Consider the following 12,453-nt stretch of genomic DNA (forward strand, 5'->3'; position numbering starts at 1 on the left):
CTACAACTTTTAAATAACTTACAAAAAAAAGGCACTCTTCGCTTATACCTGGATGCAACAGGAACAGTTGTTGCTAATCCAAGGAATGTTAAGTATGTACTGTACTATGACCTTTGTTCTTCTGCAACATCAACAACAGGGCCAACAGTTGTTCCAGTTGCTGAAATGCTCTCATCTGACCAGAGCACACCATCCATTCAGCACTGGCTAACATGTCATTCACGGGAATTTTAAAAAATTGTTTAAAAAACAGCTACAACCGGAGAAAATTGAAACTGATTTCAGCTGGGCAACAATACATGCATGTGTAAATGCTGTCTGCCAGCAAACAATACACAAATACTTGCAGCAGTGTCTTCTGGTGTGTGATGGAAAATAACATTGCTCAATCCCTGTAGTGCACACATGCTCAAAATATTCTGCTGCAAGGTAGCCGGTATGAAAACATCAAAACCCACCAAACAGCTTTTTATATACTCTATGGTACTGATGCTGAATGCCACAACACTACAGGAGATTCAAGCACTGGTTAGGAACATTTCCACTGTTTTTACAGAGGAAAAAACAACATGCTGCCAGGATAGTCCAAAAAATCTGCAGGATGCAATCCAAAACCAGGCCATTGTTGTGGATTGGGAAACCTCAGAAGTGGAAGAGAAGGATTTCTATGCAGAGACATCACAAAAGACCATCAGGCATGACTCTCCCTTTGTTCAAGTGTTTGAATCTCTCCTCTCAGATAGGAGAAAACATTTGAAACATAAAACCGTTGCAACTCCCTCAAATCCCTACCACTGACCACTTTTAATTAATGTGCTTAGGTCATACATAGGCACATTAACCCTTTGTGTCAAGCATCAGGTTGAAACACCTTGGCCAGACTCGTGACACCAACGCAGCAACCGAAAATTGGTTCAGGACAACAAAAACAATAGTCTTGAAAAATAAACTACACAGGCGGCCAGGAGATTTCAATCAGGTAATGCATGAATTCATCTCTGGTCACCTGCGAGGTATTCGGATAACTGCAATCCAAAAAAATACTACTGAGGACAAAGAAATTGACCAAACACTGAGTCAGGAGGAGAAATCGAGAAGAAAGACACAGAAAAAAAATCTAAATACTACAACCCCCAAAAGACTCAAGAAGTGACAGTCAATGAAGAATCTTTCACATCTCCTCCATGGTCTTTGACACTGACCAACACATGTACCATTGATAATCTGTTGTACATCATGCACCTAACTTTCAGGGACAGACCTCTCATTCTTCACGAAGTTGAGGAAATAAAAACAAAAGACCAGTGGATAGATACATTGCTTGAGGTTCATCAGAAGTTCTTGGCAGGCCAGTGGTCTCAGGGGAAGCTCTTATGGCTAAAGGGAATGGAGGGTTTGAAGGAAAGGATCGATGGGATGCTTTTGGAACAGAAGATGACTTTGTTGTGTGTCGCCTTGACTACATTCATGCTACGGAAAGAATGTTTGTGTGTGATGCACCCAAATGCCCTTCTCCTCAAGTCCCAAAGCCTTCCTGGAATGTTGGTGTTGTGTAAGTCATTAAAAGCATTTTTAAACCAACAATTTTGGTTTTGTTATAATACCAATGGAAATGTTACTTCAAATATTAATAATTCATTTCTATTGTCTTTAAGATTCCATGACTTCTCTGAGCTGCAATTATCCATTGACAACTGGGGGGTTTATGGGAAGACATTCAAGTGTCAAGAAAAGCACAGGTATGCAAAACTTTTAGAAAGTTTCCTTCATTGGAATAACAGATTGCCTGCAAGAAAATGTCAAAATATATTTGACACATACAAACACCTATAAAGCATTGCACAGGATGACATCTATGGTTTTTTTATATTCAGTGTTTTTGATTGTTATTATAATAAAACAACATATTTAATGCTTCTGTTTCACTGTTTGTTTTTGACATGCACAGTAATGGTATGCCCAGGACGGAGAACCTACACAAACCAGAGGTTTATTCATGAAATTCTGCCTTTTGTGGTCATAGCAGTCTATTCTACAGTCTAAAGTAATGGTCATCCGGAACTGCAGCCACCAATGCTTCCTTCATTGGTGCTAAAATGTGGCGAAAGGCAAGACTCCTTTTGACTGACAGAGTATAAATTTGTAACAATAAAATTTTCAACATAAATATAAATAAATACATTTTTATTAACAATAAAAATGGCAATAATTACAAGTTATCTTGTACCTTTCTTTACAATCATTAATATAAAAAAGCTAATTATATAAAACTAAGGTACAATATTACATTTAAATCATATATATAATTATATGTAAATTTTCTATTGTTATAATTAGTAAATGATAACATTTATCAACACCAACTAACCTCCAATAAAAAAATACATTATGCAGCATTAACCTACCACTTATTGCTGCACGTCTCATGGAGCACAGTTGAACTCATCAGTGAACTCAACGGTGATGCAGTTTGACCAATAGCTGAGTGATGTTAAACTCTTCGTTGAATGATGTTGAACAGAGGACACTTTGAGCGGCTTATTCTTGTTTACAGTTTACAGATGCTTTGAACAAAACAAAAATTATATCTTTTTAAATAAGAAAACTGCGATAATAGGCGTAAATCAGGTTTAAAAAATGCATTGACATCTATACGAGGCTTCAAGCATCGTCAAGGGGCACCACGTCCTCATACTGATGCGCTAGGTGCTTGACCATGCTTCAGATTTTGATGCCTTCGGGGTGAGAGTAACAATAACTTCTGCTTTAAACATGGTTTTGCTTCTCACCCTAAAGAGTTTTACTCAATAATTAATGCTATTCCTAAAAACATCATAGTATTGATCAGAGGTATTCTTTCACACTATTCTGTAGTTTTCTCTTCATCTGTTTTTGGCCACTTAATGTTTTAGACACAAAATGTAATAAGTTCTTAAGAAATATTCTTGTTCAAAGGCTTCATCCTAATCAGCTCAGACCTCATTTTATTTTTAAAGATTTTCAACCTCTACCGCACGCATTATAATAAATCTGTAAAAAAAAAATATTTGACTGTTTTTCTTTTCTTAAAATGCCTTAACTTAAAGTGCTGTAAAAAAAATTGGAAAAAAAATTTTTTTTAGGGTACTTTATGATATGTTGCTATATGGTAACAACATCAAACAGTGGATCTAACTTAGAAATTTCACATTTAAACTTTCCTTATAATTAATCATTTTGTTGTTAGAAATGATTTAATTGGTGTTGCAGCATTATAAGCTTTAACACAGAACTTATAAATGACACCTTATACATATTTTTTCACAACTCATATTCCAACAGCTTTCATTTATTCTTTTCTTTTTAGCTGAATATTATTAAAAACAAACCTAATTTTGTATTACCATATATACAACATACAATCTCCAGTAAATACTATAACAAATAAATAACAAGTCTAGTATTTCCAGATGCATCAGAATAATGTAGCTACTAGCTAACAATGTTTATATATTATACTATATACTATACTACGCCTGTCTTATCTGCATTTGAGCTAACTTACCTGAACTGTCTCTATCAGATGTCCAGTCTGCATCATTCTCATGGTCACTTAAACCCATCTCATCCTCATTTTCATCTGCAGGAAGAGCCCTTTTCTTCTTTCACTTACCATAGAACATGGTGGTGTTCGCTAATACACTGTTCCCTGTATTCATCATCTATTCAAAAGTAGTATTGCTATTAAAACTAGATATTATCCATAATGCAAATGATATTAACACATGACTAATCAACATTATATTACTAGCATTCATGTTGTTATTGTTACAAATTAAAAGTTCACAGCTGACCTTGCTAGCTAGCTAACCCATTGCAATATTGCATGTTCCACTATTGCACAGTGTTGCCATTTGGTAACACACACATTTGATCGATTTACAAAAAACTAATTTGATTTAAAAAAAATTGAGTTGTGAATATGTCATCATAACTTACTGGAGGTGATGTTTCAGATTTTTTTTTTGTGGATCTGACATAATTTGATCCTGTTTTTATTGACGTTTACATTGCATTTAGCAACTACTCACAATAAACGTCAGGCTGTCAGAAATCGTGCTAGAGAAAAACACTGCATGTCATGTGACTTAACCAAAGCACATCATTGGCTACTTTAATGTCTTCTCTTTCCAACAACAACAAAAAAAATATGTTGGTCTTTAAGAAACAGTGGCAGGGAAATGAACATAAACATCATGTTGCCATATGGTTAAGCCGTGCAGTAGAGGGTTAATTCATAGGAATAAGAAAAAATAAGAACAAGTTACATTTCTTATCTAATTCTCCCCAAAATTTAAGAGCTTCAGTTTAAAATGATCAATGATGTGTATCCATCAAAACAATTCCTGAGATTAAAATGTGATACTGAGGATAACTCTTGTCAATTGTCAATGCTGTGAGCGTGATATTGAAACCACTGAACATATTTTCTACAATCGCATATACTCATGTCCATGGCAGAATGTCTCATGTCAATATCCATGTAAAAGCTTTTTGCTATAAACAAGTTAAATTTGGTGTAACTAAAGAACATTGTACACAGCATTACCTGGTTAACAACCTTTATGCTTTGCAAAATTCTTCATTCATAAAGGTTTTTGTAGTACTGGTATTAGCATGTAAGCTTACAAATCACTCATGTTCGCATTCACAATAGCGACGCTGAGTTTCCCATACATTTATTTATTTGTAGGAATGTGTGAGTTTTCACATGAACGTATCTTTAAAGGCAGCCAGTTGTCTACAGAAAAGTTTAATTGTCTTCATGAAGAAAACTTGTTTCTTTTTTCAAATTAGTCAATTAAAATAAATGTGTGGAGTTTAAGTCTTCATTTGTTACCCACAACACATCAAGATTAGATCAAAATCTCATAATCTGACACAAATCTGATCTGTCGTTACTGGCAAATGACATTGTGTAGTCTGAACAGGGCTTTAGGGAGTCTGCATCAGTCGGTCACTGTCATTGCCTTATGGCGAGTTCACACCACACAAGTTTAGCCGGACTTTCATTCGCCAACAAGACAATCAAACAATGTGAATAATTAAAAACACAATCTAAGGGTGTAGGACAGTGTTCCCTGCATCTCCACAAACATTTTCTCTTCTCTAATCTTTCTAATTCTCTTTTCAAAGCTGACCATTTGATTGGTAAATTAATAAACGATTTGCAAGTGTGCAATGTGCACAAATATGGTTATTGGTTCATAATAAGTTGAAACACATTGTCAGATTTAGCTGTACTTGGCTAAACTGTTCTTGGGTGGCTCACCAATATGTAAATGACTCTAATACATAAAGTAAGCAAGCTGACCAAAGTTCTTATGGGGAGAAAACTTTATTGAAGACAATAGTGCAGTTTCTCATCAGTGATCTTCAAGTAAGAGATTACCCAACTGCTTTGGTTGGGTCACAATTCTTGAGTTCCTGTAGGTGTTTGCATGTGAAACAAGCCACACAGTCTATCAACATATAGAGTTATTTTGCATTCTTGAAGCCCGGTAGCAACTCTCACAACCCGGTACTGGGCTGTGAGCCCTGATCTACAGTACAAAACAGCTGTCAAAATCTTCACCCCTCTTCAGCTATTGAGTTTACATCTTCAGGTGTTCAAAGGGTTTCATTTCCAGTAACCTGATATGTATTCAAGAGTTCACACTTGTTTGGTATGCTGTCCCGATAGAGAGCCCTAAGCTCATAAGATCCTCAAGCCCTGGACTCCCTTCCGTTAGCAGGGAGAGAGGGAAGTTTGAGCTCTGGTAGATCTTGATGAAACCCCCAGACTTGTTTCTGTTCTAATGACAGATATAGAGATGGTTAAAGGAAGATATATGGCTTCTAAGAGCTTGACTATGGGCAACCAATTTGGCACCAATCTAGAAAGGAGGAAGGGTAGGGGGTGGGAGAGGGATTCTTCAAGATGAAGATAACTGAAGTAAGACACTCTGGTTATTTATAGTGAGTCAGGATTCATCTGATTGGTGAATCATGTGTTAGCTAATGCAGGACCAGCCGTGGACAATCATAAGCATGTGATCCTCTCAAAAGTAGTTTATAAATGAACTTCATGTGAATGAACAGCCAAACTACATGAAAAAGGTTCCATTTTGAATATACCTGTGTTTGTGTGGACAAGGCCTAAATGTTGAGGACTCTGCTCTCTATTGTGAAGTTTCATGTGAGCGCGGAGGCTTCTTTTATGTTTAAAGTCCTTTCCACACTCACTGCATCTAAAACGCTCTCCTGAGTGAATCATCATGTGTCGCTTAATGGCGTCTTTGCGTGTGAGACTCTTTCCACACTGATCACATGTGAACACTAGGGTTCCAGTGTGACCATTCATGTGATTTATGAGGCTAGGTTTGGTTGTGAAGCTCTTTCCACACTCAGCACATGCAAACAGCTTCTCTCCGGTGTGAGTTCTCTTGTGGTGATTGAGTGTGCTTTTACATCTGAAACCTTTACCACACTCTGTGCATCTGTAAGGTTTCTCTCCAGTGTGAATCCTCATGTGTTTATTGAGTGTGGTTTTATTTAGGAAACTTTTACCACACTCTGTACATCTGTAAGGTTTCTCTCCAGTGTGAGTTCTCTTGTGGTTATTGAATGTGGATTTATATGTGAAATGTTTACCACACTCAGTGCATGTGTAAGGTTTCTCTCCAGTGTGAATCCTCATGTGGAGGTCAACGTTTTGTTTTTTAGCAAAACTTTTCCCACACTGTGTGCAAGTAAATATTTTTCGTTCATTGTGAGTTCTCATGTGGACTTCAAGGTTGTTATTTTGATTAAAACTCTTTCCACACTGAGGGCAAGAGTAAAGCTTCTCCCCAGTGTGAATTCTCCTGTGCACTGCCAAGTTTCTTGCATGACAGAAGCTTTTTCCACACTGTTGGCATGTGTACTGCCTCTCTCCAGTGTGAATTCTCATGTGGGCTTTAAAGCCATGGATTTTAGGAAAACTCTTTCCACACTGTTCGCAGGTGTAAGGGTTCTCCCTAGTGTGAACTCTCATGTGAACATCAAGGTTTGGCTTTTGACTGAAACTCTTTCTACTCTGTTTACAGCTGAAATTACACTCAGATTTGGATTTCAGATGTCTTCCATGTGAAGTATTTGTAGTCAGTGTGGGTTTTTCATCAGTCGTTATGTCTTGCTGTTTCTCTTCCATTTTATTCCATTGATGAGTCTCTTCTTTCAGCACCATCAGGTCTTAAATAAACAACAAAAAAAGTTGACTTTAGTATTAAGGCACAAAGCAACAAGCATGAAATGACCTTACCATTTACTCTCCGTCTTGTGGTTTTAAATATTTCCTTTCTTCTGGAACACAAAAGAAGCCAGCGCTTTTTCACAATATCTTCTTTTGCGTTCAACAGAATCAAGAAACGCATAAAGGTTTAAAACCACATGAGGGAGAGTAAATGGTCAGGAAATCTTCATTTCTGCATGAACTATCCCTTTAAAGGGTTCCTATTATGAACCTTTTTTTACAAGATGTAAAGTAAGTCTTTGGTGTTCCCAGAATGTGTCTGAGGTTTCGGCTCAAAATCAGATCATATACCTTGCAGAATATTTAATTTTGGGGGTCAGAGGAAAACCAAGCTCTATTTGTGCCTGTGGCTTTAAATGCAAATGATCAAATGCACTCGCTCCAGATTACTGTTGTGTTCCCTCATGTGTATCTACCACTGGATTTAAACATTTTTCACTTTCTTATAAGACGTGATTGAGACAAATCCTGCATGTTCACAGCACGTACGCATAATTCACGCTTTTATTTGTGGGTTTGCATTATTGTATATAACTTGTGCAAATGCTCCCCAGTACTGGGTTCCAGCTGGAAGGGCATCCGCTGTTTAAAACAAATGCTGGATAAGTTGGTGGTTCATTTCGCTGTGGCGACACCTGATGAATAATGGGACTAAGCCAAAGGAAAATGAATAAATGAACTTATGCAAATGCTTAATGTCACGTTTGCTGTAAACTGGAGCTATGAGGGGATGGCAGGATGACATACTTTGCTATTTGTTTTCATTCAGTTGCACTTTTGTCTTTTTCTTGCCTTTGCGCATGTCCTGAGGCTTAGCTGAAGACTTGCAAGATGACATTTTATATACCTGACGAGATGCAGAAATGCCATCTAAAAAGGTGACCTGCTGTTTGTCCAATGAGGGACAGTGACAACGTAAATATACAAATATTAATGTTAACCTAGAGTTTGGAAATGTGGACCGTCTGTTAATGAACACCAGGTATAGCATGAGCATTGTGGAACGTGATTACAGATAACCCAGGATTCTGTTTATCGAGGGTTAGAATGACCCAGGGTTAAACATTTGAAGTGTGAAAATCCCTAAGAGTACTCAGCATCAGATCTCAGGATAACCAGAGTACAATGATAAACAGCCACAATTGTCAAATCATGTCATAGTAACCTGATCTCATATGCTATTGTTTTAACACTTCCAATTCAGTTGACAATTGGAGAAATGACCAGGAGTTATAAACGGCAGAAAACGGTCGCACTACTTGCTCTACAAACAAGTGTGTTCATGACTATACATACAAAGAAAAAAAAAAACATGAAAATTTGACTTTGCAACATCAAGCAGCATTAGGCATGGTGATCAGGTTAAATCATTCAAATGAATCATTGACTTCTGCTGTCTTCTTTTGTTTCAGAAACACAGATTTCTTTACTATTTAAAACTGCATTTTTGGATATTTTTTCTGCTGGAGATACTGTCCTAAAAAAAACTTAGATATAAAAGGTTTTAAAAGCTTGACTTTTCCAAACTGTGGTATACCTTGTAAACTGTTATCGTCTCATGCCTAAGCAGCATAACACTGTATTTAGGATCCAAAAATTAATTCTTTGAAAAAAACTATTTCAGGCAAAAAGATTCCAATGGCGGCGCCTGCTGGTACATGAAGTATATGGTCAATACTGACGAACTTTACACTCAAATGTTTGCATATCATCAGCATGCTGTAATCCATTTCTTAAGCAGCAAAAGTCATTTAGACTAGTTTGTTGGCCAGTTGTAGTCAGTGCAATGCTAAACGTTATTGTTCCACTATAATTTGTTTGTTTTGTTTCACGTCGTCCCACAGCAACAGCATATAGTTTAGAATACTGTACAATGTTTTATAATAATTAATTACTTTAGTGTCCATTTCATTCAGCACATTTAATATTGGGGGCGTCCACGCTTTCTGACATACTTTAACCCAGGGTTTCTGCAGGTTTCACCAAGTTAAATGCAAGAATTTTATGACATTTTCAAGACAATTATGAATGAAATTTTAGACTCATAAAGGGAATATTTCAAATGCCCCAGATGGAAAAGATTTTTATTTGCCCTATCAAAAAAAATGATTTAATACATTTGATAATACAATAATAAATGAATGATAAAAAAAATTACAATATTTTAGATATTTCTTAGCAAAAGATTTTAAATATTGTGTAAAAACAAGCAAGCTTTACTTGTATCCATACACTTTTCCAAACATAAACTTTCTTTGAAAAAAATCAATAAAAAAAATGAACAAATGTTTTAAAAAGTTAAAAGACTTTTTAAGGCCTAAAATTTAGATTTTGGAATTTAAGACATTTTAAGACCCCACAGAAACCCTGTTTAAACACAAAAGTCCTGGTAATTAGTTATTATAATAATGATGTAATTCTAACTCAGATACGATATGTGAGAACTAGTAACAACTTCTAAAAACAACTTTAAACCCATAAAGAATTTGATGAAAAAAAGGGAAATGTGATCAAAGTGACATATGCAAATGGAAAGTACCAAGCCAACATCACCGTAATAGCAGATATCTTCTATGAGAATACTGTAGGTCAAATATCGTCAGCTCAGTTAAACTTTTTTATTTATTGTTTTCATTTATTTTATATAGCGCCAGTGCTCAAGGACGCTTTACAAACAGTAGAAGAACAAGAAAAGCAATAACCTTAAGAAGGTAGAGAAAATGGGGCACTAATAATACATTAAAATAATGACAAAAGACATGAAAACAAGTAACAGGAAAGCATCTCATTCCTGTCTTTCAATGAGTGCTTATGTGCATTTAGGAGAACTAGGCAGCACACTCAGGGCTGCAAGATGAATTTAATTTAGTATTCTTCTTATTAAAATATATCTGAATGAGGATCAAATGACTGAGTTGGTCTTTTGAGAATGAAAACTAACCTGTTTGTTCCTGCAGATCTTCCTGTTTGACTGTGAATGTTTCTTCAATCTTCACATCTTCACTCTCCTCTTTAATAAACGCCATCTTTATAACAGTGTGGAGATCAGTCGCTTCGGCAGGAGTTTTTCTCTGTGTTTGGACACTTTATCCTGTTTAAAATGAACAAAACAATAAAAAAAATTTAAATGAATAAAACAATGAACAGAAACAAAATAACTTCTCTTCAACAGTTTCTTCAACAGTTTCTTTATATGAGAGTAATTAACAAAAATAAATCCAGTAAGTTCAAACAAGATACAATTGCCACAAATAAGCTGATTAACCAGTATGCTATTCCATATATATGGTGATGTATACTTAGAATGGAGTGACATTATACTATTTAATAAATTAAACCTTCATTAAAACACTTATTACACACATTTCGGTTCAAACAATAGCCCTCATTACTGTGAGTAAAATAATACTACGTTGTATAAAAGGCTAAAATATTATTTTCAACAGCAGAGGTACATAATTTAGCATAGGATGAAAAAAACTTTAATCAATCAGTTTATATCTGTGTAAAAGTTTTAAAACAAACCTTTCTCTAGTTGAATCACAGCATGGAATCACAGTGCAGGAGCGGCGCAGCCTTATGACGTCACACCGCCACGCCAAAATAAAAGTCTTTTTTTAAAAACTTTTTTGCCACTTAATTTCAGTCATGACTTATTGATAAATTTTTCCCTCGTTTTCCACTTTCCACTATATCTGCTCTCTCGCGCACACGCACGCACGCACGCACGCACACACACATTCAGTATTTGAAGCTGATCAAAAAACTTTAAACATTTTTAAGACAATTTTGAAAAACATTTTTAATCCACCTTATGATAACTTGCATGTCTAAAACACATTACTTCCTATTAATATGAGTCCAAATCTCCTCCTCGTAATTATGACCTCTTTCTTCCTATTTTCACAACTTCATATCTAAGATTTATTTTTTACAGAAGCATATAAAGGGGTAGTTCACACAAAAATTACAATTCAGCCAGAGCGGCCCACTGCAGATAATCAAAATGCTACCCATCATCATGCCCTTGAATATGTTTACATAAGCACAAAAGCCATACACACAAGTCTTCACACAAGTAATCAACATTTTGTTCCAGTTCCTGTCTGACTGCTTGAATCTATAAGTGATTCTTCTCAATTTACACACCAGTTTCTCTTTTCTTTCTGATTTTACCTCAAAATTAGGCCCAGACAGAATCTGCGGACATTTTTTTTGCAATTTCTGTGGAGAATCTTAACAAAAAACTTAACACATGAAATGAAAAATAATAGTTTATATATATATATATATATCTGTGTGTGTGTGTGTGTGTGTGTGTGTGACATTGATAACTTTTACATTGTAACACAAAACATAAAATAACAGTCAAAATGCATGAGTACTTTTGGGTTAATTAAAAAAAAAATTGTTTTAAAGCACCAAATCATTAGAGTGATTTCATGTAGGACACAAATGCCTCAAATGCAGCTTTCACATCATTGGAATAAATTATATTTTAACATATTCAAATGGAAACATTAACATATTAAAACGGAATCATTATTTACAAGGTTACTTTTATATCTGCATCTTTATAAAATAAAGCAGTCGTCTCGAACCTTTAAAAAATAGTCCATGTTGTCTTTATATTTTTAGATAGCTTCATTTATTACTGACTTCATGCGTTCAAAAATATGTAATTATGCCGTTTATGAAGTAATATTGTGCTACATAGTGGAAGTGAACTAATTTTGTTTTGTGTTAAAGCCACAATGGCCCTGCATGTTCATAACCACACTTCTTTGTATGAGTGCTTTATTGGGACCTTATAGGCACATTTTGTGCCTGGACTCAACTTAGTATTAGTGAGACCTAACTATTTTGTTAATTACTTAATACCCACAGAGCATGCTCATAGGGCATACTTCTGACCCAGATTCTTTGCTCCAGTATACCTATACTTCGCCCAGTGTGGCCATATACACATCTTATTTGACGGAATGCAAACTGGCATCGAGATCCTAAAGTTCAGTTTTCCTGGTGGGTTGTTCAAGATCCATGAACAAAACTAACAACCGAATCATTGCCGCTCCTTTTTTTGTCTGTATAATTGTACATGTTAGACTGATTTAGATCAGAAGTCCAATAAATGTTCATTA

The 12,453-nt window shown here is 35.5% G+C and overlaps 1 protein-coding gene across 1 annotated transcript; it reads right to left on the bottom strand.

Moving 5' to 3' along the window:
• Positions 1-5,343: 5,343 nt before the first annotated feature.
• Positions 5,344-10,881, bottom strand: LOC130222108 (gastrula zinc finger protein XlCGF52.1-like). The gene is made up of 3 exons (XM_056454741.1): positions 10,838-10,881; positions 10,254-10,403; positions 5,344-7,251 (listed from the first exon to the last, which is right to left on the bottom strand). Exons 2-3 carry the CDS (start codon positions 10,336-10,338, stop codon positions 6,092-6,094), a joined length of 1,245 nt encoding a protein of 414 aa, XP_056310716.1. The 5' UTR covers positions 10,339-10,403; positions 10,838-10,881; the 3' UTR covers positions 5,344-6,091.
• Between the last annotated feature and the right edge of the window lie 1,572 nt (positions 10,882-12,453).

This window comes from Danio aesculapii, chromosome 4 (assembly GCF_903798145.1).
Source record: "Danio aesculapii chromosome 4, fDanAes4.1, whole genome shotgun sequence".
In the NCBI taxonomy this organism is placed as follows: domain Eukaryota; kingdom Metazoa; phylum Chordata; class Actinopteri; order Cypriniformes; family Danionidae; genus Danio; species Danio aesculapii.

Bases quoted from the DNA above. Each gene is read 5' to 3' on its own strand.
- LOC130222108 (XM_056454741.1), bottom strand. From the start codon at position 10,338: ATGGCGTTTATTAAAGAGGAGAGTGAAGATGTGAAGATTGAAGAAACA. The intron at 7,252-10,253 runs GTTAGTTTTCAT...TGTTTATTTAAG, and splicing joins AGATCTGCAGGAACAAACAG to ACCTGATGGTGCTGAAAGAA.